Genomic DNA, 27305 nt, shown 5'->3' with positions numbered 1-27305 from the left:
AAGTGTGAGGAAATAGAATATGTAAAAGGTTTGGGAAAGTCCTGCAGTAAACATGTATCACATTATAAATCATTGTGTGTGTGCTGTTCTTAAAATAGGCGTTACGAAAAGTATGGTTTGATGTTATTTTTTAAGGATCGTCTCATACTGACATGCATTGCAGCTCTTGAATTATTGAGGTTTTTACCAAATTGGAAAACTGGCTCTTGCTGTTTTTGGTTGCTGACCCCTGATCTAGGCTGTTTTGGTGTTCTCTTTACTGCATCTAGTGTGATTGAGGCCTAAAACGAAGTCCCTCTGCAAAGGACCAGGCTTGGCTTTGATAAGGAAAACACATTTGAAAAGACAAATTGAGGGATAGATATCCTACAGCGTGGGCTACTGGAGTCTTGATAGACTGAGCTAAGGGCTGGGGGAGAGTCCTGAGTCCTTAGACTGACTTCTGCCCTCTTTCTGCCATCTGATCTGCATGGGCGGATTTCTGCTATAACATGGAGCCCTGTGGCTGTGCATGCACACAGGAGCTTGCTTGCATGTGTCAGACTGAGGCCTCAGGCAACAGGTCCCTTAACCTCACTCTGTATCACTCTATTTATAAAACGGTGAATATATTGTATATGCAGCTTGCAGGGTGTTGTGAGAGTGGGTTAAAAATTACACACTGGGGTGAGAAAAAACAAATTGTTGTTAAAAGGCTAAGTATTGTCACCATGAATGCACTGTGAAAATTGCAGCTTCAATTTTGTTTATGGGGAGTGAGGTTCAGAGGGGAATGTCTTTTGTCATGTACTCTGGACTTTAAAACATGCCCTTGGATTCTAAAATGTATAAACAAAAGGACTGCTGTGAGTTTTAGAGAAAATGTTTGTAATCAGAACAGTGCTTATGGCTTAGTGTGTCACCAGAGCTCTTGAATGGACTTGCGGGTTAATATGGAGAGATACATACATACATATCTCATAAAACTAGAAGGCTGACTTTCTCTTTTCGGGAACTCTCTCGTCCGGCAACATCCATAATCCGGCACGATTTTAGTTAGCTGGATGACCAATCACCCTGGCTGTGGCCAAGTTTCCTACAGTCCCATAAAGCTTCTTTACAGCTACCAGTCCTGGTTCTCAGTATTTTGTGCTGGTATTTAGCTGTAATTTACCCCTAAATGTCTTCTGGGAGCCCAGTAAGCAGTGGATGTGTTGGTAATTCTGACGGACAATATTGACCTCCCATAGTCTGGCAAATTCTCTCATCCGGCACTGGTCAGGTCCCAAGGTTGAACCTCTCTCATCTGGCATCCTAAACGTTCTTAGAGCTCATGGGTCCATCAGCCCATCTATGTACACCCTGTGCAATATAGTTTCAGCCATCTTCACATACAATTTGTGTCTGTCCAGCTCCTTCTCTTAGTAGAAAATACGGGAATGTCAGACCAAATGGTAGTTTGAAATGCTGAGACACCATCCTTCCTGCTGGCTCTAATCCAGCCCTTCAGCCTTCTGAAGTATAGGACAGATGCATGTAATGGACCGTAGTCTTTGGGGTCAGGCTTTTACAAACCAAGGTCTTCTGTGGTTTTTGTAGATTTTAAACCCCTGTGGTGCTCTTTAATTTTACAGGCATCTGCTTGTGTGTTCTAGCCAAAAAATCCCTTCTCTCCTCATTGGTTTGTCACCTAGCTATGCCTCTGATCTGGCTGTATATCATAGAATTATAGAACACTAGAACTGGGAAGGGCCTCGAGAGGTCATTGAGTCCAGGTCCTTGCCCTAATGGCAGGACCAAACACCCTCTAGACCATCCCCAACAGGTGTCTAGCTAACCTGCTCTCAAGTATTTCCAGTGATGGAGATTCCACAACCTCCCTAGGTAGTTTAGTCCAGTGTTTAACCACTCTGACAATTAGGAAATTTTTCCTAATGTCCAACCTAAACCTTAATGTTAGAGTGTGGGTGGCGGGGAGGGGTATGTGTACCTTTATGTGTATATAATCTTGTGAAACACTTTACAAGGAATGGTGCTGTGTAAAATATTTATTCTGAACCTGCTTCAGCATTTTACAATGCATAGGTGAATTCCTTTGCCTGCACCTAGCCCCTTTGGCCTCCCTTTATGTTCATCAGTCTCTCACATGCAGACCATGTTGCAGGAGCGAGATTTTTTAATATAATGGATTAAGTTTGTATTTGATACAATTTTCATGGCCTTTTGCTTCTCTGCTAAAGAGTTGTTTATTTTGTTTCCATCTCTATCCTTAGGAATAAAGAATGAAGGATGAGGAATGTGGCAATATAAGCAAAATGAGCTGAACAATTTCTACATTAAATCTTTTTTCTTTTCTTCCATAGCTGCCCATGAATTATAGACTCCACTTCAAACAAGTTTAGGATATTTGAGGGAGAATTAAGGTATGCGTTGACCAGAATGGACTGAGTTAAATCAGAGTGATGTTAAAATAACTGATTTTAATTGTTATTTAAATCAGCAACTGGGAAAGTGTGATTTAAATCACAGATTTTATTCATGCTTTGCATTTGTACTTTCTACTTATTTTTTATAAAGAGAAGTTTTGTTCTCTTTGTTTGGTTCCCATTGAAACATGTTGATTTGAGGTTTACTAGCCTTTACACTGTATTTGGTGCTTCTTATTGCTAGTCTGGAGCAGTATTTCTCAACCAGGGTACGTGTACCCTTGCGGTACACTGAGGTCTTCCAGGGGTATATCATCTCATCTAGATATTTGCCTAGTTTTACAACAGGCTACATAAAAACACTAGTAAAGTCAGTACACTCTAAAGGTTCATTCAGACAAGGATGTATTTCTCCTTCTTCAGATGCCTTATGCTGAAATGTAAGTACAATATTCTATTCCAATTTGTTTATTTGATAATAGTGTGGTAGAAAGTCAACAAGTTTTCAGCAGAAGACTTCTTAGATATTTTTATGTGTTTTTGTGAATGAGTAGTTTTTAAGGGAGGTGTAACTTGGTGGTATGCAAAACAAATCTGACACCTACAAAGGGTGCAGTAATCTGGAAAGGTTTAATGGCATTGTTTCAAGACCTCAGATTACCATATGACTGTATGTCAGATTACCATATGACCATACCTTATGTGTCTCAACCGGTGGTACATGTAACCTTAGGTGTACGTGAGAGAAGTCTGGAGATACTTCTTCTTTTTTTTTTTTTAAAAGGGGATACTTTATAAAAAAGGTTGAGAAACACTGATCTGGAGGGATCACAATGTCTGTTTACATTTGTTTTAGTTAATTTACATTTATTTAGGTTCTTAAGTTTTACATTTTTTGATTAGGTTGGAAAATACCAAATGACGTGTCTTATATACTAGATTATCATTCCTTTTTACTTTTGGTTTGTATCAGCTCTGTTTGGATGTAAATTCAGTTAAAATGAACACTTTTAATGTTTGTAGTAAATATACTAATTATTAAAATACTATTTTTATTAATTAAATAAATGTGCTGGATACATAAGAAAAAGTGTATTAAGAAGCTCATCAAAAATGGTTTGCATTTAAAGGCGACTGATTTATTAAGCAAAGAAAGTTTTGTATATAGTTAGTTACCTGAAGTTCTTGTTTTTCTGGTCATCCTGTCCTTCAGAATTGTAGAATAGTAGAGCTCAGTCTGTGCCTCTCTCACCTAATTTTTCATAGAATCATAGAATCATAGAACACTAGGACTGGAAGGGGCCTCGAGAGGCCATCGAGTCCAGTCCCCTGCCCCGACGGCAGGACCGACCACTATCTACACCATCCCTGATAGACATCTATCTAATCTGTTCTTAAATATCTCCAGCGAGGGAGATTCCACAACCTCCCTTGGCAACTTATTCCAGTACTTGACCACCCTGACAGTTAGGAACTTTTTCCTAATGTCCAACCTAAACTTCCCTTGCTGCAGTTTAAGTCCATTGCCTCTTGTTCTCTCCTCAGAGGCCAAAAAGAACAAGTTTTCTCCCTCCTCCTTATGACACCCTTTAAGATATCTGAAAACCGCTATCATGTCCCCCCTCAATCTTCTTTTTTCCAAGCTAAACAAGCCCAATTCTTTCAGCCTTTCTTCATAAGTCATGTTCTCCAGACCTTTTATCATTCTAGTTGCTCTTCTCTGGACCTTCTCTAATTTCTCCACATCTTTCTTGAATTGGGGTGCCCAGAACTGGACACAATATTCCAGCTGAGGTCTAACCAGCGCAGAGTAGAGCGGTAGAATGATTTCTCGTGTCTTGTTCACAACACACCTGCTAATGCATCCCAGAATCATGTTTGCTTTTTTTGCAACAGCATCACACTGTTGACTCATATTTAACTTGTGATCTACTAGAATCCCTAGGTCCCTTTCTGCTGTACTCCTTCCTGTTCTGAGATTGGACGCAGAAAAAAAGATTTCCTGCTCTTTTAACTTCCCAGTTGGTTTCTTAACTCTCAACTAGGCTGTGTCTAAAGTGTCTCTTTCAGTGCTAAAATTTGAGTCATTGAGGGGTGTGAAAATGGGAATAATGTGATTTACTCGGAGAGTACTACGTGGCAAGAAATAAAAATGTTTAGGCCAGATTTGACTGCATTTTTCAAAAAATGTTACCACCCTCCCCCCTGCCCTTTTGTTCTTTACATTACTCTGCAAACTCTTAGAGAAGAGGAGAAGGAAAGGACATTACTCCTAGAGAATGAACAGTCACTTCGTATGTTGCATTTCCGGTTACTGTTGGTTTTGAAGTCCCCCCTCATATCACTTCATTGGAGGATTCTAAAGTCCATGTATCGTGGGTCTGTGCTCACGAAAGCTCATGCTCAAAACTTTTCTGTTAGTCTGTAAGGTGCTACAGGATCCTTCGTTGCTCGAAAGTCCATGTGACTTTCAACTTTGTTCCCGGCACTAAAGAAGGTGATCTGGCTTGTTCCTGCCTCTTCAAGAGATTTGTTTGGTTTTGTTTTGTGTGTGTTTGTTTTTTCTAGTGTGCTAAAAAACCTGAGACATTCCTGAGCCACCGTTCAGAGAAGCAAGTGATTTTTTTGCTAACCATGTTCCTCGGTGAATGGGTACCACAACTCTCCAACCCTCTTGGCCTTTGTTCCTAGTCCCCCTGGGGATTGCTGATCTGCAACGTTAATGTTAAGTGTGCTGTGTTTCAAGGTGTTAAGGAAAATGCAGAGGCGGCATAGCAGCAACACTGACAGCCTTCCTCCTGAAAGGTAAGACTTCTTTCCTCGCATGTTTCTTCCATGTTCCTCTCCAGAAGGCAATATTCTGATTGATTATTTTGGTGAATCTCATACTTCTTTAGACATATTACATATTACATGACATATTACATCGCCACATATGCTGCATGCATTAGGAGGCAGCTGATGCTCCATGGATAATGAACTTATTTCTAGTTACCTGATATAGAATATCAGATCTGATGATCCAATGGGCCAATCTACTGTGGCAAATACTTCACCATGGTTCTTCCAGTTTGTTTATTAAAGAGAGACTCTCGTCATAATTTAAGCCCAACATTTACTTTTTTATGTATACCGTAAAAGCTCAGTTATCCGGCACCCGGACAATCAGCACATTGTGTTAACTGGCAGGACCGGATGCTGAGGGGCTTGTTACTGGCCAGGGCTGGCTGACCAGCCAGGGCTTGCTGCCATGGGGCTGGTTACCCGACTGGGGCATTTGATTATCCGGCACATTTAATTATCTAGCAGCCCCATCTCCCTGAGGCTGCTGATACTAGAGCTTGTACTGTACATTAAATATTTTTCACGTTCAGCCTAACTTAAACTCCTGAGAGCCAAACTTCAGATAAGCCATAATTATGTCCTTCCAAATTATACCGAGGCTCTACTTTTGTGGAACTCCTAAATTCATAGAACAGTAGCCTGAAGCTCTCCTATGGGGATCCTAGGTGCTAAAGACCTGGAAGTGAATTTTAAATTTTTTTCTAACTTCAGTGAATACAGATTTGTGGTGGTGGTTTTTAATGTTAATTTTTTCATACGGTTAGTTTGTGAGAATAGGAGAATGAAATTGTTCAGAAACAAAACTGAAACTAACCGGTCTCAGTTTCTTGTGGTGTTGAGGGAAATGTCAAGTGAAATGTGAAGCAAAAGTTTCTGACTGCTTGTAGTCATTGAGCATCCCATCGGAGTTTACAAGAGCAGGTAAAATCGGGTCTCCTGGTCAAATTCAGACATGAATATAACCGGTAAACGTTAGTGCAAAAGAGACAGGGCGTGTAATTCTATGAAATTATTTTCATGTTGCCCAGCCTCTAGTTTTGTCACCCCTCACGCTTCCCATGATGCTACCTGGCATGTTGTCTGGTGTGGACTGAGCACTGGAGTGGGTGTTTTGGGAACTGAATGGTTCATAGGCTATAGCATGGACCTTCTGAACTGAGGCAAGGCTTGTCCCAGACAGGGGAAAAAAACAAACAAACTGTAAAGTGCTTTGAGATTGATTAGGGTCTAAGTTCCCTCTAAGCTGCACTGCCACACAACTGGCGATTAAGCCCTGTAAATGGGCTTAGGGCTGCAGCGGGGAGAAGCGTCTCTCCCAAGCCCAAGAGCCACCAGGGCGACTGTTACCCCTTCCCTGGTCCCCGTGTAGCCCAGCTTGGACCTGCCCCTGCTGTGGGACAGCTGCCCCTCCCCCAACCATACCTGCTTTTGAGCCACCAGGATTGTAGAGAGGGCTGGAGAAGTCCACCCCAAACCCTTCATTCCTAGCCTCACCCCAGAGCCCAACCTCCAGCCAGAGCCCACCCCCAACCCTCTGCTTCAATCCTGTGCTCCAAACTTCTGATTCCTGGCTCTACTCCAGTGCCTGCACCTTAAGCCAGAGCCTTCACCTGCCTACACTCCAGCCTTCTGCCCAGCCCTATGCCCCCTCCCACACCTCAATCCCTTGGCCCCACTCCTGCCACTCACTGTCCATGTGAGGAATGACTTTTGTTATGAGATACATCGTCCCCATGTTGGTGCACCTAATAACAGAAGTCATTCCGAACACAGACATAAACAAATAGAGCGAATGCTGGTTGGGATGAAAGGTGTGGAACAAATTCAGGGTGCGAAAAGTAAGCAATGTGAAGTGTATTGGACTTGAAAAACACTTCCATTTTTAATACAATAAGTATCATCTCTAACGTGGGCAAGGGTTATTTTTTAAACATATATATATATATATAAAATAGGACGAAACACTGGCCTCCATGCAGTCAGTGGCAAAGCTCTGACTGGCTTCAGCCCAGCCAAGATTTCACACATAGGCTACATCTACACCACAGCGATCTTTTGAAAGAAAGTCTTTCAGAAGAGCACGCCCACACACAAAAATGAGGATCGAAAGAGAGTGTCCACACAACCCCCGCTCTTCTGAAAGAAAGGGTCAGGGATCGAAAATCAGGTGCCATGAGGTCTGCTTTTTTGAAACAAAGGGCCTGTGGAGCATCTACACCCACTTTTTTTTAAAATAAGCTTTGAAAAGAAGGCTCTCTTCCTGAAACGGGACTGGAGGAGCGCTTTTGAAAGGAGCGCCGCGTACTTTTGATTTAATTTCAAAAGAACGCTTGATGTTTGTAGACCTCCACTGGATATTTCTAATGGACACCCTTCTTTTGAAAAATATTTAGGAGGAACTTGGCTGGTGTAGATGCGGCCTTAATGTTTACCGTCACCGTACGGCTTTTAAGCTTTGTGGCCAGTGAAGCCTTTCCCTGCTGGAGGAATAGCCATGTATCCTAGCAGCATTGTTTCAAACAATGTTAGGGGGTTTGATTGGCATATATCACTGCTCCTGGTGTGATACAGTGTCTGTGGTTTTGTTTCTGGCCATAAGTATAGAGCTGCTCCTGCTGTCGCTGTTGTGTCCAGCCCTGTTTCTCCACATTGTGTGTCATCCAGGACGTGCCTGGTTAATTTTGAACTGCAGAAAAAAGGCAGAGTATCTTGTGGGTTTGATTCCTTGTGGGTGCCTGGATGGAGACTCTGGGGATGGAGTATAGCTATGAAAAGCCTTGTTTAGAGCTTGCTTAGTGGGAAGTGCCCCAGAGGGAGTTGGAGCTGACTCCAGAGTGAGATGAAATGCAGTGTTGTGTGCTAAGTAAGAGGCCTAGAGGGTGTTAAGGGCTCGTGGGGGAGATGGGCTCCGGGAAGGTGTGGGCACTGTGTAATCTCAGCTGGTGATCAGTGTTTCTAAAGTTGGAGGTTTCCAGGGATTAGACTCCGGAGAGGCTGTGGCACTGCACTGAGCATCTATTTTGGGTTTGACCTATTGCTGGTCTTTGTATTTACTCTCTGTTTATCAGTGAGATACATGTTTACTGTGTACTCAGCAATTTTCTAGCTAGGGACTTGCTTTGGGATTGTCTGTCCTGTCCCCCAGTGCCACAGGGGTCACACCTGCCATGCGTTCAGTGCCATGCCGCTGAGCACAGACTCACACAACGACTTTTCCCGTGGCGTGTAACGTTAGGATGACATAATGAGATTCCTGAACCTCTTTTTGGGGACTCCCTGGAGGCTGGTGGGCTGTCTCCTCCGGCTGAGGAAGGAGCAAATGCTGTGTCCAAGTCTATTTCAGACCCTTGCCCTCAGTCATAATTTACCAGTTAAACGGAAGACTCGTGTGTAACACTGAAACAAATGCAGGAAGTCACTTTCTTCTCTTCAGTCCCTGCCTGGATCATGTGACAGGGAAGTAGTTGTCAACTCCTTTTCGGCTGCTTTTTACCCCGTGTTGTTGTCTATGGTTTTCCCTCCAGACAGTGCCAGAGCGGCTGTGGGCAGAGTCTGGCAGCTGAAGCTGCTAGGTCGTTTATTTGAGATGACCCAACAGTATAGCCATCCCAGATGCATAGCTACAAAAGTTGTACACCCCCCACACATGGTGTTCTGCACGTATAAGATGTTTACCTGCAAAACCATTTTAGAGATACTGCTCAGAGTTTTCAGGTGGCCAGTAACTGGGCTCTTTTGGGGATCCCTCCAAGTCTGGTTTTAAAAAGTCCGTGAGGAATGGAATGGACCTTGCCCGTTCCCATTGAATTGCCTGGCTACTTCAGCCATGCCAAGGTGAATCAACTCCAGCCTCAGTGCTGTGCAGAATCAGGGGATTGCTTTTCCCGGTGCACACAATTCGATGTTTTCCGCTAGGCAGTGTCTTCTCTCCCCGTTGCAGAAGCCGGAGCCAGACAGTCGGTTCTGAGGCCAGCTTGGACGAAGGTGGCGTTTTCGAGGGTCTGAAGGCTGAAACTCCCTCACCCCAGCAGCTTTTCTCGGGGCTAGCAGGCATCCCATCTGGTACCCTCCCACCTACCCCCTTCCAGTCAAGTTTGGTCCTGGCTTCCTCGGCGGGCGGTGGGGATGTCTTCATTCAGATGCCAGCCCCAAGGGAAGAAGGGGCCGGTCGAACAGAAGGAGCTCCATTCCACCACCGGCAGCAGCCGCATCACTATCACCATGGCCATCATCGTGGGTCCTCTCTGCTGCACATAGCCAGTGGAGAACGGCATGGACATGCAGAAGACAGTCCTGAGGACCAGCCTGGGACTCCAGCTCCTGCCCTCTCGGAGTTGAAGGCTGTGATTTGCTGGCTCCAGAAGGGGCTTCCTTTCATCCTGATACTCCTGGCCAAAGTGTGTTTTCAGCATACGCTTGGTAAGCACCCAGCTCACCATCTTCATGTGTTTCTGAGGTTGAGAGAGGGTAGCTCAGTGCCTGAGTCCTGCTGCCAATGACCATTGTGTCCATCTCGTACAGGTGGCAAAGTCAGTGGGTATCGGGTGCCTAGGCAGTCTGGGTAAAGCTACCTATCTTTGGACAGCCTGCCTCTTCTTCCCCTTTAGTTCCATTCCCAGCTGTTACCATGGAGCGGGCCCCATGGTTGAACCCGTACTGCCCCGTGGCAGACTCTGGTTCTGGCCCTTGCTTGGTCTCTCTGCCCCTCTCCACCAGGAGCTAAGAAACCAGGAGGAATCCTTGCTCAGACCTCTCCAGGGGAGATGCAGGATGGGAATGCTTACAGCAGACTTTGCTGGTCAGCTCTGGTGTGGCACTGAAAGTCTCGGAAGGGATATGGATGGGCCTTTACTGGAAGGATGGGAGGTGGGATCACCAGTTAAACTTCGCAGCTGAGATTTTTCAAAGCTGCCTACAGGATTCAGATACCCAGTTTACTTGAATTTAAATGGGAATTGGGCTTCCAAGTTCCCTAATGGCTTTAAAATCTCAGGGTATGTCTATGCTTACTGCACATTCGATCCTCCAGCCTCTGTGAAGACGTGGCAAAATCGACCTCTCTGGGCTCAGCTGTCGACCCTGGTACTCCATGCTATCACTAGCACGTGGAGTAAGGGACGTTGGCGTGAGCCCAAAGAGCCCCTATCTACCCCAGGGAACAAAGTCGATCCTGATACTTGGATTCTAGCTACGCTAATGGTGTAGCTACAACTGCGTATCTGGGATCGACTTTGTTCCCTGGTGTAGACTTGGCCTTAGACTACAATCCTCCTTTTAAACATTAATTGGGAAATGGAGTGTGTGACTGGTGATTTTTTTTGTCTTAATGGAAGTAAGACACTGCTATTGCTAGCTAGAGAAAGCCATAATGTTCATGTTTGCACACACACACACACACGCACGTGCACACACACTCTTTCTCTCTTTTCCCCCGGTCATGCACATCAATCTTTGCCTGCAAGCCCCCCAGCTCTGGGTGCCAAAGTAGCTTTGCCAGCGCTTCTCAGTCTTGCTCTGCAGAACCACCTGCTAATCCAGTCTTCCCTCTCTCCCGAGCTTTGTTATTGCCACTCACCCGTGACCTGCGGTACCTTTGCTACTGTGTTCCTGAGCCTCTCGTGAACAGAGGCTGACATTTGTTCAGTACTGCATAAAACTGCGTGGTTAACTTGTACTTCTGGGCAAAGGCGCACTGGAGATGACTGTGGCACATTCACATTAGGTTGGCTTGTGATCTGAACCCCACCCTCCAGAGCGTAGTGGCCTCTTTGTTCAAATCGCCCACTATATCCAGCATTCACAAGTGTTGGGTATGTTTGTATGCTGTTTTTAAACCTAAAATGTTGTGTATAATATAATTGAATAATGTGAATATGGCCTCCCCAACACAAGAGCACTTTGACCTGTGTCTTTCCTTGCAGGGATTGCTGTGTGCCTTGGAATGGCCAGCACATTTGCATATGCGAACTCAATGCTCCGAGAACAGGTCTCTTTGAAGGTGAGTACCGTATCGTGCTCTGTGGCGTTCTGGGGCCATTGCTCTTAATATGCAATATAATGCTGATGCCAGATCTTGTCCTGAACTTTGTGGATGAAACAATGAGTGTGCACAAATTCCTTTGCATAGATGAATACTCTGTTCTCTGCTCACCCCACACAGCCTCTTGCACAAAGCAGGGGTCAGCAAAGGTGAAGTGCTGAAATTTAACGTTTTGACCTCTATGGACAGTCCGAGTGCTGGTGAGACTTTTTAAAGTCACTAATAGTCCTACCTACAGCAGCTTCATTAATAAACAAATAAAGAGGCAGAGCTTTACTGTTTCGGTCTTTAAATCCCCATCCAGCTGTTTTTTTTTTTTCCCAAGTATCTAAAAATCGTTGAATGTCTCTTATCCTGGATTCTCTAGTCTGGCAACATCCGTGGTGTCAGCCGGTCTGGTGGGTAGCCCCACAGGCTGGGAATGGAACTGACAGCAGCCCTGGGCAGGGGTCCCTTTGCAGGCAGAGGCATAAAGCTGCTGCAGGCCCTGGGCAGGGAGCCATTGCCAGCCACTAGTGGGAGCTCTGGTGGCCAGGAACACAGAGCTGCTGCCAGTCCCAGGCAGGGGACCACCGCTGGCTAGGGGAGGGGCCAGCAACAGCAATGCAGGGAGATAAGCGTGCCCCCTTTACCCAGCCTGCTTCTGTCCCCTCCTCCTGCCCAAACCAGCGCACCCTGCTCCTACCTTCCCTCCTGACCAGACCTCCCCCCTCAGTCTGTTGCAGCACCTTCTTTCCCACCCACGTCTCACTTCCAGCCCACTCCTGAGCACCCCACCCACTGCTGCACCTTCCTTCCCCCCAAATCCCCATACCCCAGCCCATGTCTGCATTCTCCCTCCCTCCCACCCATGCCGCCCACCCTTAGCCTGCCCCTGCACCCTCCCTGCCACCCAGGCCACAAAAACCCATCCCCAACTTGCTTCTGCACCCCAGAATGCACACACCCACTCCCAGCCCACGGGGGAAAGGGAGAGAAACCAACCTGTGGCCAATTCAGCAGGGCTCTGCAAGGGGGCTCCAGCTCCCACTATGCTCTGCACAGGGCTCCAGGGCGCCATGAGGGGGGCTCCTGGGGAGCTCTGGCCCTAGCCCCACAGCGGGGGTTTGTGTGGCAGGGGCCGCCACAGTAAGGGTCCAGCCTCAGCCCTGTGCCACAGCAGTGGCTCCAAGGAGGCTCCAGGCCCAGCCCCAGCCCCCTCCTGTGCTGTTTGAGGGGGAGGGACAGGGCCGAGCTCCCATGTCGTGCCAGTTAAAATTGCCTTGTGTGCCACTCTTGGCCCATCTGCCGGGGCTGGCCAGCACCTGCCTGAGGGAACCAAAATCAGAACTGTTTTCTGTTCCTGGGCCTGCCGCTAACTTGCAGTGCAACTTCAAGCAGCAGCCCTGTGCCCCAGTTCCCCCAGATGTAAAAGTGGTGGTGATGATACCCCTCGCAGCAGGTGCAATGAGGCTTAATTCACTAGCTCTTACAGAGAGCGGGGTAATTTTCAGATGAACGATGCTATAGAGGCGTTACTTATTAATATACTTAGCATTGTCATCTTGTTGTTGTGGTTACGTTTTAAATAAGCCACTTGGCCTCGTGAGGCATCATGTTTTATAGTCCCATGGGGATACCTCAACTACAGTGCGGGGCAGGTTTGGGGCTGCATTATCGTATAGATGATACTTGAGTAGCAGAAATTCATAATTATGCATACGCGGTAGTGAAATAAATATGACAAAACACAGCCTGACAGGATAAATTATATGACTATGTAGTAGTAATCTCTATCTTTCACATCTGGCTGTTAATCTTACCCTGCCCGTTTATTCATTTGCTTGGTGCTTCAATCTGGCATTCCTGCGAACAGCTTCAAAGAGCCACTTTTTACTAATTTGACTTGCCAGAAAAACACCTCCTCCTTTTCCGTCCCAAATAAGGACTTTCCTTCTGAAAATTACACAGATCCAAAGCTCAGCAGAGGCAACTTTCAGACCTTCCCAAGTGCTGAGTTTAGGACCCAGTATGCTATAACTCATTCCCATCTTCATGCATGTAGAATTTAAGCTCCTGTTGTTATTTCATTGGGTTGGTTGTGGGGTTTTTTTTTATTATAAATCATATGCTCTAAAACCTCCTGCATCCAAGCAGTATTCGTTCATACTGTGTGGAGAATGGCCTGTGTATCGTGATAGTTTTGAAGAGTCTATGTAGTAGCTATTTTTAAAGCTACATGTTTAGATGTAATAGCCCATTTATCAAATGTGTCCCTTTATTAGGCCACCCAGATCCTGCCTGTGGAAGCTCAGACCTGTAGTACAGCATATTTGCTCCTTCTTATCAAGCTGAGTATAAGCTTGCAGGATCTGCGTATCCTGTTGAGACACCCACCCTCGAAAATTTGGTTCCATGGGTCTGTCAGTATAATTCCCTTGGTTTCAGTGCAGTAAGTCTGCTTGACAAAGTACACAAGAGCAGATTTCTGGTCTTGTTTATGTCTGTGTCTTGCTGCCTATTTTTATATCTCCCTGCTGTGTAAATAAGTAATTACTGAATGCTTAGAAGTGTGTGCCTGTCCCCTGGGCTGGCCTCACATTTTTCAGCATTGCAAGGCTTGGTGCAACACTATGCATTCTCCCTTTAGGCTTTTGAACCTGTTTTGTCTGCCTCTTGTTTTTGCTCAGGAGAAGAGGTCGGTGTTGGTTGTCTTCTGGGTCCTGGCCTTCCTCCTGGGGAATACCTTATACCTGCTGTACACTTTCAGCTCCCAGCAGCTCTACAACAGGTGGGCACATGGTAAATCCTGCCTGGCGGAAGCTGGTAGTAGTTGCCAGGGTGGAGCAAAGCAAGCCCACCTTCTCTCACACTTTTATGAGATGAAAGTGTAGTTCTATGGAAACTGCCATCTCTGCTATGGTAACTGAAAGCAAAACGTGTGTGCTACGTCTTGCCCATGGATGCTGGGATCGTGTGTCATGGTATAATTGAGATGTAGAAAATCCTGGTGCTGAAACCAGATGAGAATACTGACATTCATTTTCCCTTTCCACCATGACAAGCAGTAACCTTTGGATCTGCAACCTGATCTAAATGTTCCCAGCATTTGAGGCAGTGTTTGGATCTGTTACACGGAGGGGCCAATCTTCAAATTTTGATACAGTGCTTAACTTCTCCAAAGTTGAGCAGCGTTAACAACTACGTTTGAGTCAACCTCTCTTACTGTGATGATAAAGGAAACTGGGAGATGCTTTAGGGGTTAAGCTAAAGGAGTGTAACAGGGATAAATGAGGTGACATTAGGCAAAGACAAATTTAGGCCAAATGCCAGGAAGATTGTTCTGACCATGAGATCTGTTCCTCTATGGAATAATTTCCCAAGGAAAGTTATGAGAGTCCCACTGGTCGAAACTAGGAACTTTATATTTTCAAGAAACCATTGAAACGTATTGTGTATTGTATAGTCTTGCAGCTGATGTGCAGCAATAGCTTACATGTTGGGTAGCCTTACTATTTCTAAATGTGACTGGGCAGTGGTCACAGAACCATCTCTTCCCTGGAAAAAATGCATGCTGCATGGTAGAACTATTGTACACTGCGAGCCATGGCACCGGTCTGAGTTTGCTTTATTAAACCACATTTCTCTTTAATGGTAGTTAGAAACACCTGTGTATTTGACTACTGCTTGGAGGAGAAAGAATTTCATTTGACCCTTTATATCTCTGAATTATTTTATTGTTAATGTGATTCTCAGTTGGGATGCTGACTGGGTGTTTGAAGTGAAGAGGCGCTGCAGTACAAACCAGTATGACTGGAAGAAAATGAGTGACGGGATGTGTTGGGGAAAGTTGCAGCACAGAGGCTGGGGAGAGAAGGGACTGAGTCAAGAGTGGAACGGGAAAAACAGGTTGGGACAATGTGCTGGAAAGGCTGCCATAGCAGGCAGCCAGGAAACGAGGCCGCAAAGAGGCTGCTGGGGGGCTCTGAGAAGCAGGGGGATCCAGGCAGCAAGGTAGTGGCGTGGGGGAGCCGATGAGGTCTGACAGATTTGGAAAGCAACAGCAGAGGTGGACTCGGAGAGGAGCAGGTTAGTTCAGAAGGTTTCAGCAAAACAGAAACCTTTTGCCCATTTTCCTGGGGAACAGTGCGTCGGTGGAAAAAGATTAAACACTGTGAAAATGCTGACAAAGAGTTCCAAACCAAGGCCTGATCTGTCAAGCCACTCCATGCAGGATCCCTACACTTCAGCAGTGTTCCACATGTACAGAGAGGTCTGTCTGTGAGGAGACTCTGGCCACACAGGGGCCCATAGTCCTCCACAGGTTTGTGAGATTAGAAATTCCTGTTCACGTTTTGTTTTCGTTATTTTTCGTTTCCTGATTTTGCTGCCGTGTGTGTGCGTGCATGCGTGTGTGTGTGTGTGTGTGTGCGTGCACGTTTTCCTTTCCCAGTAATATTTAAGCTTCTGATTTTGTTTCTGTTTTTAGGGTTAATTTTTTCCAGTTGTGCTGTGCCAGTGTTGTGAGTATTTTAATTTCATGCTCAGGCTTTTTGGTTTTTGGGTTTTACTTTTTGTTACGTTTTGGCTTTTCACACAAGAGAACTTAGTGGATGCTAATAGTGACAAGAAGCCCCTCGTGACTGCCAGGGAAGGTCTTGATTTCATTGCTGCCTGGGGCAGAGCTTTCCAGTCGTGAAGTACCGGTACCTTCGGCCCCCTCCTACCCAGCTCAATGCCTAGCCCCAATGTGGCTAGAGTGGCAGGAGCAGAAAAAGCAGAGGCATTTTCTCCTCCTCTGGGAGGGCTGCTTTAGCCCCATGACTGAATTAGACTTGCACATCCCCCTACATGTTCTCAGCGCAGGTATGGGGGGATAATTCTGCAGTGGAGATTGGTCCTCCTGTGCCCATGTCCTGTTTCTTCCTGTTCAGTGTGAGCTGCTGGGCGAAATACCACCCATGGAGCATAGCTGCCTTGCACGGCTCCCTGCAATCCAACCTTCTGCCTCTGTGCAATGGACCTGTGCTGGTTCCCCTTCCCTTGGCACTTTTGTCGCTACAGGGTCTGGCCTTCTGTGTGGCTGTCCTCCACCTCCCATTAGTTTCTGTGTGTTGGAAGCTGTGACAGAGCTGGTGTTGCCCTTTCTGTAGGTTTGGCATGGATATACCTCCATAGGAGATGTCCTTAGTCTGCCTCTCAAGTTGGGGAGCCACTTTTTCAGTGCAGTTATCACAGGTTGGATGGCCCTCTGCATTGTGTTGTGCTGCCCTGGCCACCCTCCTGCCCTGTGCACACAGCTTGGCTTAGTGCTGTGGTGAGCTTCAAAACTGGTCTACAGAGCAAGGGTTCTTTAACTGTCCCATGCTGTTCCTACTGAGCAGTTGCAGCTACCCTCAGCATGGTTCTGAACCGCAGTGCGGGGCACGTTTCAGATCAAGATGAGCAAACTCTTTACACCGGGCCGCACTCTTCATCCCTGCAATTAGCAGGGCCCCTCCCACAACCTGTCTAATTTTTGCAAATCAACGGGAATTTCAGTTCTGCGCATATGAAAAAAAAAACAAAAACAAAACCCTTTCGGCACCTGTTAGAAGAAGAGTTTGTAGAATGTAATAACTGTATTAATCGGTATATAAAAGTGAATACACCCACATAAAAACAGTCACATGTTTCAACCTTCTTAATGAGATGGATGAACCTGAGACCCAGCAGCTGGTTGTGCCGTGACCCTCTTATGAAATTGCAACACCCTCCTCCCCAGGGGGCTCGCCCCTCACTTTGTGCACCATTGTTTCAGATCATTCTCTATCCATGAAAGTGTAGAGAAGTAGGTCGCTTTGCCTTCAGGAGTAGGATTGAAGGGGGAAAACTGAGGGAGACTCCTTGTCTCTGAGGGAAGTTTCTTTTATCAGCATGGAGTGCAGAGGCGAACTTCCACAGTTTCCCTTACTGCAAATGGGCAAGTCTGAGGCCATTGACTCATTGGGGCTGGACAGGAGCAGGCCTGGGTGAAAGGCCCGATGGGACTAACTTGCTGACCTTGCTTCTGTTACACTTGCGCTTAAGAACTTGTGCTCAAGTTTGGTGGAGCCCTTTGGCCTAAATTTTTTACAGGAGCTTTGATGAAAGGCAGAGGATGTGGCATTTGTCAATATTTGGCTCTTGCTGTCCTACTTTTCAGCCTGATATTCCTGAAACCCAATCTGGAGAGCCTGGATTTCTTTGACCTGATGTGGACGGTGGGGATCGTGGACTTTGTGTTGAAGTACCTCACCATCGCTTTGAAATGCCTGGTCGTTGCCCTGCCAAAAATCATTCTCGCGGTCAAGGCAAAGGTAAAGGACTCCCCTTTCTTCCTGATCTTACTTGATTGGAGCCATCCAATTAAACCATACCGCTGAGGTTAGATACAGGTTCGGCTTGGTCCTTGCCTAGATGTGCAAAGCTTAGACAGTGTCCATCTCCACAAACCTTTGCATGATGTATGTAAGGACCAGGCAGATTTTCACTCCTACATTCAAGTTAGGGTGAGTACTGCTAACTGCCTCCCTCCCTGTCTCCCAGAACTGCACATTGTCCCAGAAATGGAAAGGAAAAGATAGGCTGTAGCTGGGTGAGTATAAAGCACTGGCCCTTGCTGCAGGCTGTGGGCAGTTTGCACTACCTAGCCTTTTGTGAACAAACTGCCTGCCTCCCTCCTTTGGAAAAATGGTAGATTACAGTGATAAAAATTGCATGTTTTGTAGAAGGCAAGCATCCTTGTCTGTGTAATTGGTAACACCTTAGATTATAAAATGGAATTTTAAAAATCTGATTTGCCCTGTATGTAGCAGAACTGGTCAAAACTTTTCAAATATTAAAATTTTTATGGAAATTTGATGTTAGGGAGGAAAAAAATCCTGAGAAGTTCTGGTTAAATTTTTACAACATATTTCCTGGGTTAGTTTTTGACCAACTATAGAGCTGGTAGAAACTTTTCAGATGTCCCTATTTATTAAGTGATACACTCTCGCTTCCTTCTGCCACCGTTTTTTTTTAACCGAATTTTAGCGTCACTCAGGGTCTCCAGTAAAGTAAACAAGCCAGGGACGCTTCATCTTTCAAATCCATTTCCTGGTTTAGATTTGGTTGCCTGGCACACATGCAGGATCCCAGGGCTGCTCCGCCTTATGGCTGGTGAATGGGTTTTGTTTTTGGTTTTTTTTGTTTTTTTTTTTCCAAGAAGTGGTTTTCTAATTCTGGGCATTAAAAATGAGACATCCCCTGTCCTGCCCCCACAGTTGCTGGAATTCTTCCTTTTGAGTCAGTCCTTATCCAGTCCCCGAGCAGGCGTAAGGCACATTATGCTGCTGTAACTCTTGCATGAGTAGTGAAATTCTGGTTCCCAGCTCTTGTGCTTACTGCAGACCTGTAACTCTCCTTTTCTTGCATTACAAAAATAGGTGCGTGAACCCTAGTGTTCTGGGAGGTTTGCGGCTTAAATAATTATGTTATCACCCTAAAGGTTTGTCTGCAAAGCAGCACCATGTCTCCTCCTTGTGTGGATACCTTTATAGAGATGTATCGGTGCCTTATATGGATAGAGCTTATTCCTGCAAGAGAAGCGTGGGAAAGCACATTTATGCAGCTATATCTGCACCCAAAGCAGCAGTGGTACAAATTATTTCAGTAGAAAAGTTCATTCCTAAAATTCCGTTGTCTGTACAAAAACTGTGTGTAGGCCAGGTCTGAGTGTGTGATGTTTTTCACTTCTGGTCCTAAGCTGTTGTGCGAAGTTCCTGTTCACTATGAAAGAGTTGTCATGGTTCCCTTGTCCCCAGCCCACCCACCCCTCCGCAATGGTGAAAGTGGTAAGTATAGCTTGTAGATCAGTTAATTTTGTACAGACACTTGGGCAGCCTTTGCAATGAAAGGCACCATGTAAATGCAAGTTATTACTATCATCATTCCACACTGAAAATCTCAGGCGAAGCACTTAAAGGGAGTTTTTAAACCAGGAATAGTTATGCTTAAAAATAACATGGGTGGTGGGGGAGTTGAGCTGTTTGTTCCTGAGCACCAGAGGTACTCAAGATGGTTATTAATTTATCTTTGGCGATTGTCCAGTTCTTTTTTTTTTTCTATTATTGTTATAATTTTATTTTGGGAGATTAATGTGCTGGGTCAGAGCATAATCCAGCCTGCAAAAAAAGTGATGTGAATAGTCATTCCAAGATAAATTGCTGCACTGGAAAAGGTTCACAGCCTTTGCTTGCTTGTCTGAGAGCTATCCCAAGTACTCATTAATCCTTGTCGAGGGAGAAGAAAGATGCTTGGTCTTTATTTGCAGCTACAGTGGGAGGCTGGTAAGATCACATCTGTCAAGGGCCTATAATGGCTCACAGCACAGATGCTTCATTTTTAATACCTTTTTCTCCACAGTGATATTTCTCCAATTTTTTAAGTTCCTTTTTGTCTTGATATGTTGATGGTCTCTCTGTCCCTTGACATCTGAGGCTCTGTTGCTACCACTTAATCATGTTCTCTCTCTCTGTATATGTATATAGATATATAAATAAATAATATTTTACCCCACTGTTCTCTTTACATCCGTAAGCCATTTTGGGCTGTGATCTGTTCTGAACAGGAAAACTAAGCAGGATCTCACCTGAATGGGAGACCTTGGATTAAAACCCAGCACACTATATGGTGCTGGTGGTGATGAAGTAGATTGCTTTTTGCTGAGCTGACCTCCCCAGCTTAGATTTAGGGCACAATAGAATGCTAGAAGCTCCATTTTCTGAGGAGAACACAAGCGCTTGTCCACTTAGGTGGACAAGACACCTGAGGTGTATCAGCCTAAGGGTATGTTTATGCCTCCCAGCCTGGGTAGATGACACACTAGTTTGGCTTGAGCTGAGCACACTAAAAATGGAAGTCGCAGCCCAGGTTACCTGCCCTGAATACAAGCCCGTCCAATCCCCTAGCGGCTAGCTGTGCCATGATGTCTATACTGCTATTTTAAGCATACTGTGAACCTAGAAAGTATCTTTCTGCCCAGGTTGGGAGGCATGCTCCCAGCTGCAATGTGCACAAACTCTTTGGGTGTTGGCTTAAGTCCATCTGAGGTATTTACAGTGTGACTGCTCCTCTGGCAATGTCAGCCAGATATGGTATTCTTCACTCCCTACCAAACATTATTATGGCGCTGCTGCTCGCAATTTAAATGGATGCTGCTTTCCATTCCATTGATGGCTATGCTGAAGAATATGAGTCTTATCATTATGTGGCTAAGGTAGCAAAATGCTTTGGGATACTTCAGGACGAAGCTACTGGAGGAACGTCAGTTTAAAATCACACTGCAGAGACAGTGGAGAGGTGGAGGCCCATTTAATCTGTTATGAGATAACACTCCTTAAGAGCTGGTGCTATTGAATTCTTCTTCCTGATCAAAACAGTGGTTTCCAGTTGCCACATCCAGAACCAGGAATGGAGAATGGTGAAAACTGCATGAGGGAATTTTCTCCTGAGTTTGCTGGTGATGCCTTTCTGGTGTGCAGCCAGCAATGGATGTAAAGAAACTTGTGAATTGGGGGATAGTGCACAGATTCTTTCGTTTGTTTGTTCATTTGTTCTGTCTTTCATTCGTTTGTTCCTTTGTTTGTTTGTACGTTTGTTCCTCCTTTCGTTCGTTCGTGCGTTCATTCCTCTTTTCGCTCATTTGTGCATTCCTCCTTTTTTTGTTCATTCGTTCATTCCCTCTTTCGTTTGTTCATTCATTCATTCATTCCATCTTTCTCAGTTTAACTTCAGACTAGTCATCTTCTGATAGTTTCACCTTTCAGAGTTCAAAGCCTTATTCCAAAATGACTCTGGCTTTTCCAGCCACTCCTCCTACTCTTTGTCAAAGTTCCCAGCCTTTTCTTGATATTATGTGGCTTTCTCCAGTGTTCTCGTGGTCCTCTTTCTCTTGGGCGTGTGAACAATGCTTGGGGTGGGAGGTAGGAGAGAGACTGGGGAGAGAGGTTTGATAAGAGGTATGGCTTGGTAGCCTGATCTAGCCCAGGGATCCAGGAATTCCTGAGTTTTAATCTCCTCTCTAATGCTTTGTGTGCTTTGACAAGTCACTTACACCTTTTAAAAAATGGCTTCTGTCCTTTGTGGCCAGTTTGAGTTAGCTGGCCTTGTCTTTCAGAGGTGCTGAATACCTACCCCTGGATCTACATGCAATGGCACCAAAACGTGCTTTAAAACAATTGAACCATTGGATTTTTTTTTTCTCTCCTTAAAATGGAGCTTCCAGTTCCTCTGATTCTCCTGGGAAGGATGGGTAATATGATACAAGACCGGGAAAACTCTTCTGCTGCTCTGATATTTGAAGATGCTGAGAAGAAAATTTACCACCAGCAGTTGTTTAAAAGGCTTCAGTGACCAAGATTTCTTGGATAGCAGCTTGTCCTGATAGAAGCCTGGTTCCTTTCTCTCTTACCTTGTGTGTGTTTTTTTTATCTTGTTCTCATTTTTGTTTCCCTTTTACTACATTCCCTGGAACATCAACAAAGATTGTTTAATAGCCACAAGGGGAGGGGATGGGGGAGCCTCACAGGCACCTGGGATCTCCCTAACTGTAATCTTTCAGTAAGTGTCTTTCCTATGTACTTACTTCTAATTCCACACCCACCAAGCTGTCGTCCCTTACCGGTGAAAATGAAAAGCTGCCATTTATAGATCTATGACAATGGAGGCCTTCACGGGCCACATGGCTCCTGCAGTTTAATTTACTTTAATTCATTTTCTATTGAACCAAATGATATTTGTTGGGGTTTTTTAATGGTGAGCTTTCAGACAGCCAAACCCCCCTCTTGCTGAAATTAGGAGGCCAGCTGCTATTTAAATTTCTGCTCTGCTCTACTTGGCTTTTTTAGGTGGAAAAAAGAGGCCTTTTTAGCATTGTGGGTCATTTTACATTCTGTCACTATGGGCTCAATCCTGCTCCCACAAAAGCTCCCACTGGCTTTGAAGGTGCAGTATCAAACCCAGTGCCACCTTTGCACTGTTCCATCTAGTTCCATCTCCCTCTGCGCTTCTTCCCCCTCACAGCATGGCCATAGCTTTCCTCATGATCTGTGGCCTCAGCCTTGGCCTGGGTGCAGTCGTGGAGACACAGGAGTGTTCTTCTGTCTAACACATTTCACAGCTGTCCTCCACAGCAGCATGGCTGGGAAAACCATGATCTGCTCCAGTAGCGGTGCTACCTAAGGGCACCTGTTCCTCTCCCATCTTTGTTGACACCTGAGTTTCCGAAGGAAGGGATGACTTAGTCACATGACCCTTGATCATATCACTGTGCCTTGATCACCACAAACCCAAGTGGTTAGGGGGCTTACTAGTATCTGAGTGCCTCACGCTCTTTACTGCCTTTACCTTTGTAACACCCGTGTGGGGTGGGGCAGTGCTGTTACCCCATTGTACCATGGAGACCAGGCACCGAGCTGCCCAGGGTGTTTGTGACAAAGCTGGAACTGAACCCAGTTCTCTCACAGCCTACACGTGCTCGGCTGATTGGAGCATCCTTCCTTTCCTTTCCCAGCAGCCGTCCCTATTTCAGGAGCAGTGGCTGGAATAGGTGGGATTCTGTCTCATAAAGGCTGTGGGATTTATCCTTTTTTTTTTTCTTTCTTCCAGGAAAGAGTAGTTAAAACACATGGCTGGGCATCACAAAAAACTTGTGAGTTATTCATCATTAGCCTGCAGTAAGTTTTCACCTGCCTTTACAGAATGGCAACAGTCCTTTTTTTATATCCTTCCCAACCCTTTTCCTTCCTTGCACCAGCAAAGTGACCAAAAGCCCTCTGCCTATCTCTCAGCTGTTCTGCAGCCTGAAAGCTGCAGGTTGGTCCTACAGCAGGGTGGGCAAAATTTTTATGCCGGGCCCCACTTTTCATCCCTGTAATTAGCAGGCCCAAACTGACGGACATTTCAGTTATGTGTATATGAAAAAGGAAAAACCTTTCTGGCATGTGTAAGCAATTAAGTATGTAGAATGTAAGAACTTTATGAATCGTTATGTAAATGTCAATACACACAAACACACACACGCGTGTATAAAACCAGTAACATATTTCAACATTCTTAATGAGATGGATGAGCCTGAGACCCAGCAGCCAATCATGCTGCATGCCCCCCCGTCGAAGGTGCCCTCCCCCCATTTTGTGCACTCATCTCACAGATTTCTTCAGCATCCTTTTCTATGTCCTAACAAGGTGGGCAACGGAGACTCGGAGTGTCTCTAAGGTGCCAGTCACACTTTACAGTTGTCTTTCTCTTGTTCCCAAAGAGAGAGTCAAGCGCTCAGAAGTTAGGAAATACTAGACTTAATGTTGCCCATACAACCTCAGTTTATCCTGTATACACGTGTTTTGCTAGTCTTTAATTGTGTTCTGAGCAAGACATGAGAAGTCATTCTTCTGCTCTATACTGTGCGGATTAGACCTCATTTGAAGTACTGTGTCCAGTTCTGGGCACTGCATTTCAAGAAAGATGTGGGGAAATTGAAGAAAGTCCAGAGAAGAGCAACAAAAATTATTAAAGGTCTAGAGAATGTGAGCTATGAGTGAAGACTGAAAGAAATGGGCTTGTTTAGTTTAGAAAAGAGAAGACTAAGAGGGGACTTGATAGCGGTTTTCAAGTACCTAAAAGAGGGTTACAATCAGGAGGGAGAAAAATTGTTCTGCTTGGCCTCTGAAGATAGGACAAGAAGCAATGGGCTTAAACTGCGGCAAGAGAAGTTTAGGTTGGACATTGGGAAAAATTTCCTATCTGTTGTCGTCATTAAACATTGGAATAAATTGCCGGGGGTGATTGTGGAATCAAGCAAGTTAGACAGACATCTAGCAGGGCTGGTCTAGATGGTGCTTGGCCCTTTCGTGAGGGGAGGGAACTGGACTCAAAGACCTCTCGAGGTCACTTCTAGTTCCAGTGTTCTATGATTCCATGATAGATGAGCACATGCTAATTTCCTCACAGGACCCCTTGCCCTCAATGCAGTGGGGCAGCCTGCTCTGGGAATGAATCAGTGCATTAGCATGGTGTCATGAAGGACACTTTTCTCTGTAGGTCCCTGCCTTACTTTTTGTACAATGTGGAGGTGTGTAGTGAATGAAGTGAAGTTGGCTACGAGGTGAAGCTGATTGCTGCCCTGGAGAACTGAGTCCTCTCTCTGCCTCTGCCACAGAGTGCCTATGTAATGTTCGGCAAGTCACTTGAACGGATGTTTCACAGGTGGTCATTATGTGTTCATTTCCTGGGTGCCTGATCTGAAACTCTGTGGGCTGATTCTGAGCACTCACTGCTGCATCTCTGAGTCCATGGGTTTTGATCTGAGTGTCTGTGTGCCTCAGTTCTGTATCTGTGAAATGGGGCTAACAGCCCCTTGCCTCATGGGGGTGTTGTGAAAATATGTTAATTAATGTTCGTGAAGTAGGCAGTAATTTGGGGATGAGAGCCATGGAAAAGCCTTGTGAGGGTTTGAACAATGTGCAGTACATGAGGCCTGGGGCCACACATGAAATGTCATAAAGACAAAATATTCAGCACCAGCCATCCTGCGCACTGACTGAAGCGGAGGGCTTTTGAGGAAGAAGTATGTGATCATATAATTAAAGACTGTATCAGAACGTTTTCACACACGGGGTCTGAATTAAACTTGCACAGGCAACTTTACTTCTGGCATTTCCTAACTTCTGAGTGCTTAACATTGCAACCTTAATGGCTTTCCCCTGTTTGTGTGTAAATTTCCTCTGCTTAAGAAACAAAAAGGACAGAGTAAAAAACAAAATCTCTCCTGTCTCATCACCTTTAGATCTATCACACAGACCTCTGCCATGTGAGCAGTAGGTTGTCATTCTCTTGTTGTATAAAGCCTCTGCTCAGTCCCATACAAAGCAGATGTAAGTTCTGTTAATTTCAGTCATTGCTGGTTTTAATTCGTGTAACTTTCTGTAAGCTTTGTTTAGTACATGTAGCTTTGTTTTATATAGTTATATTTTGTTTCATTAGCTTTGTTTTGTAGCAGCTGCTAGGTCTATATTGAATATTATAAGTTAGTATGAAATTAATTGTGTAGGAATTCCTGGCTATTTCTGTCTGTAAAAGAAATTTCTTTCTGAAGTGAGCTTTCCTTTGTCTGAGTGAGGAAAATGTGAATGTGGGCGGGTATGCAATGGAATCAGTCCCTGGATGTCTGGATGACCAGCTGCCAGCAGCACCTTCATGGCCAAAGAATAATAGGAGCTGAGCCCTGCAAAAGAATCTACACAATAAGGAGGCCCCATAAAGAGACGATCAAAGTCTCATCTGCTGTGAGCTGATGACTCATGGTCATGCAAGAGACCAGGGACAGTGGTGATGACTCATGGTGATACAGCATCCAGAGGCAGTGGGACTGGACTGGACTGAAGCATATAAAAAGATCAGTGCAAAACTATAGGAGTTCTCTCCTTTTCTGTTTCTGGCCATCACCACTCTGCAGGAGTTTGTCTCCCCTGGATGGATAGCACTGACTGCTCCTGAGTACCACAGCTGACAAGAGAGTACAAGTTGACAAGGGGGTCATATAGTCATACAATCACTGCCCTGGATTCATGAGTGCAGCCAGATAAACTGGACTGACAGTGGCTTGACTTCTTCCACGGTTCCTGTACAACTCGTCGCCTGCGTGAGTTTGTCTGTGTGAGTGTAGGAGTGCAGGAGGATGCGAGTGTGTGTATATGTGTGTGGGGGGGGGGGGTTGAAAGCTAGTTCCCCCTTCCTTTAATTCAGCAGTGGCACATAACAAAATTCATATGAGTGTAACCCTGGGGTGGTCTCTCAAGTAAAAATAAGGTAACACCTCTGTGGACCAGCACCAGAGGAAAGGACGAACATACTTTGCCTGTGAGTTTCACAGACAGATGCTGACCGTAGAGGATTAGTGAGACTCTGGGGTGTTGGTTTCCATTCAAGGCTCTGGAGAGACATGTTCTCTAGTGGTCACAGGCCATTTTGTCCCTGTAATGGTCCTGTCTCTTCCCCAGTCTCCACTCTTCAAGCTCTTTATCCCAGATCCAGTTTGCTTTCCAGCCAGTCCTAGTCCTTGTCCCACTGCAGCTCCCCATCCTAACTTCTCTTTCCCTTCTTTTCCCTGTGCCTCAGCTGCTTTTTCCTCCACATTCTACTTGTTCACCTTTGTCATCTTTCTTCTCTGTACTGCCTGGACTTCTGCCAGGAGTTAGTGAGAGCACAGGTGAGAGGGAAGCTTCTTGGTCCCCCTGCTCCCCTGCCCTCTCTCCTGGAGCCGCTGAGAGGTGCAGTTTCAGGACAAGTCCTCCTCGGCCCCTGCAGCCCAGGTCTGGAGCAGGCCTATCTGCTGTGTTGGAATGGCAAATGTGTGATGCATGGAGGAGTGGCGAGAATCTGGCATTTGCTTGGTGCAGAGGATCCTCAGATTCTAAGTGAGGCTTTAACAAGGCTCTATGAGCCATGTGTGAAGGGAGGTTTTTCTCAGACTTGGAGCTTGGCCAGATTTAGGAAGATTGTGCAAAAGGCATATCCTCACAGAGGCCAGCTTTGGGCTCCTGCTCCACTGCGTCGGGGCTGGACACTCTCAGCGAAATGGTTGTATGGCCGATTTTCTTTTTAATCCTGGCAAAGCAATGCCCTTCATTGTCAGAAATGGCTAAAACTTAGAAATTAATTAAATAAGTAGCATAGAGCCTGAGGACACCGTGACATGAAAAATTTCAGCTCAAATGAGTCAAGTTCACCTAAGTTTTTTATAAGCAACTGGAAACAGGCTCTTAGAATGGGACATGTCAGCCAACCTTAATAGGCAGAGCTCACGGTGCTGCCTGGAATAAATTAGGGATTATCAAAATTGATGCATTTTGCAGTTGAATGGAAAGGAAACAATGCATCTGCTGATGGAGAAGGACCTCACTGCTTTTCAGGCTCCTATCTCTACTAGTGTTTTGTGTCTATTTTGAGATATTTTTCCTCCCAAATTAGAAAAGTGTGAC

General features: G+C 45.4%; 1 protein-coding gene across 3 annotated transcripts in view; it reads left to right on the top strand.

Annotated features, from left to right (window-relative positions):
• The window catches only part of RNFT2 (ring finger protein, transmembrane 2), a 48701-nt gene that overhangs the window by 1529 nt on the left and 19867 nt on the right, over positions 1 to 27305 (top strand). The window contains exons 2-8 of one of the 3 annotated variants that reach the window (XM_075012576.1): positions 2343 to 2402; positions 4974 to 5210; positions 9190 to 9668; positions 11171 to 11247; positions 13959 to 14070; positions 15758 to 15791; positions 17453 to 17606. In XM_075012576.1, the coding sequence (XP_074868677.1) occupies positions 5128 to 5210; positions 9190 to 9668; positions 11171 to 11247; positions 13959 to 14070; positions 15758 to 15791; positions 17453 to 17606 (939 nt within the window). In that variant the 5' untranslated portion in view covers positions 2343 to 2402; positions 4974 to 5127. Of the gene's footprint in view, positions 1 to 2342; positions 2403 to 2713; positions 2846 to 4973; positions 5211 to 9189; positions 9669 to 11170; positions 11248 to 13958; positions 14071 to 15757; positions 15792 to 17452; positions 17607 to 27305 lie in introns of those variants that run through there. The other 2 variants (XM_075012577.1, XM_075012578.1) reach the window with 2 other exon arrangements.

The sequence above is a fragment of the Carettochelys insculpta genome, chromosome 18, assembly GCF_033958435.1.
Source record: "Carettochelys insculpta isolate YL-2023 chromosome 18, ASM3395843v1, whole genome shotgun sequence".
NCBI lineage: Eukaryota > Metazoa > Chordata > Testudines > Carettochelyidae > Carettochelys > Carettochelys insculpta.
Note: the sequence above shows the minus strand (reverse complement) of the source record. Positions and strands in the feature narration are given on the sequence as shown.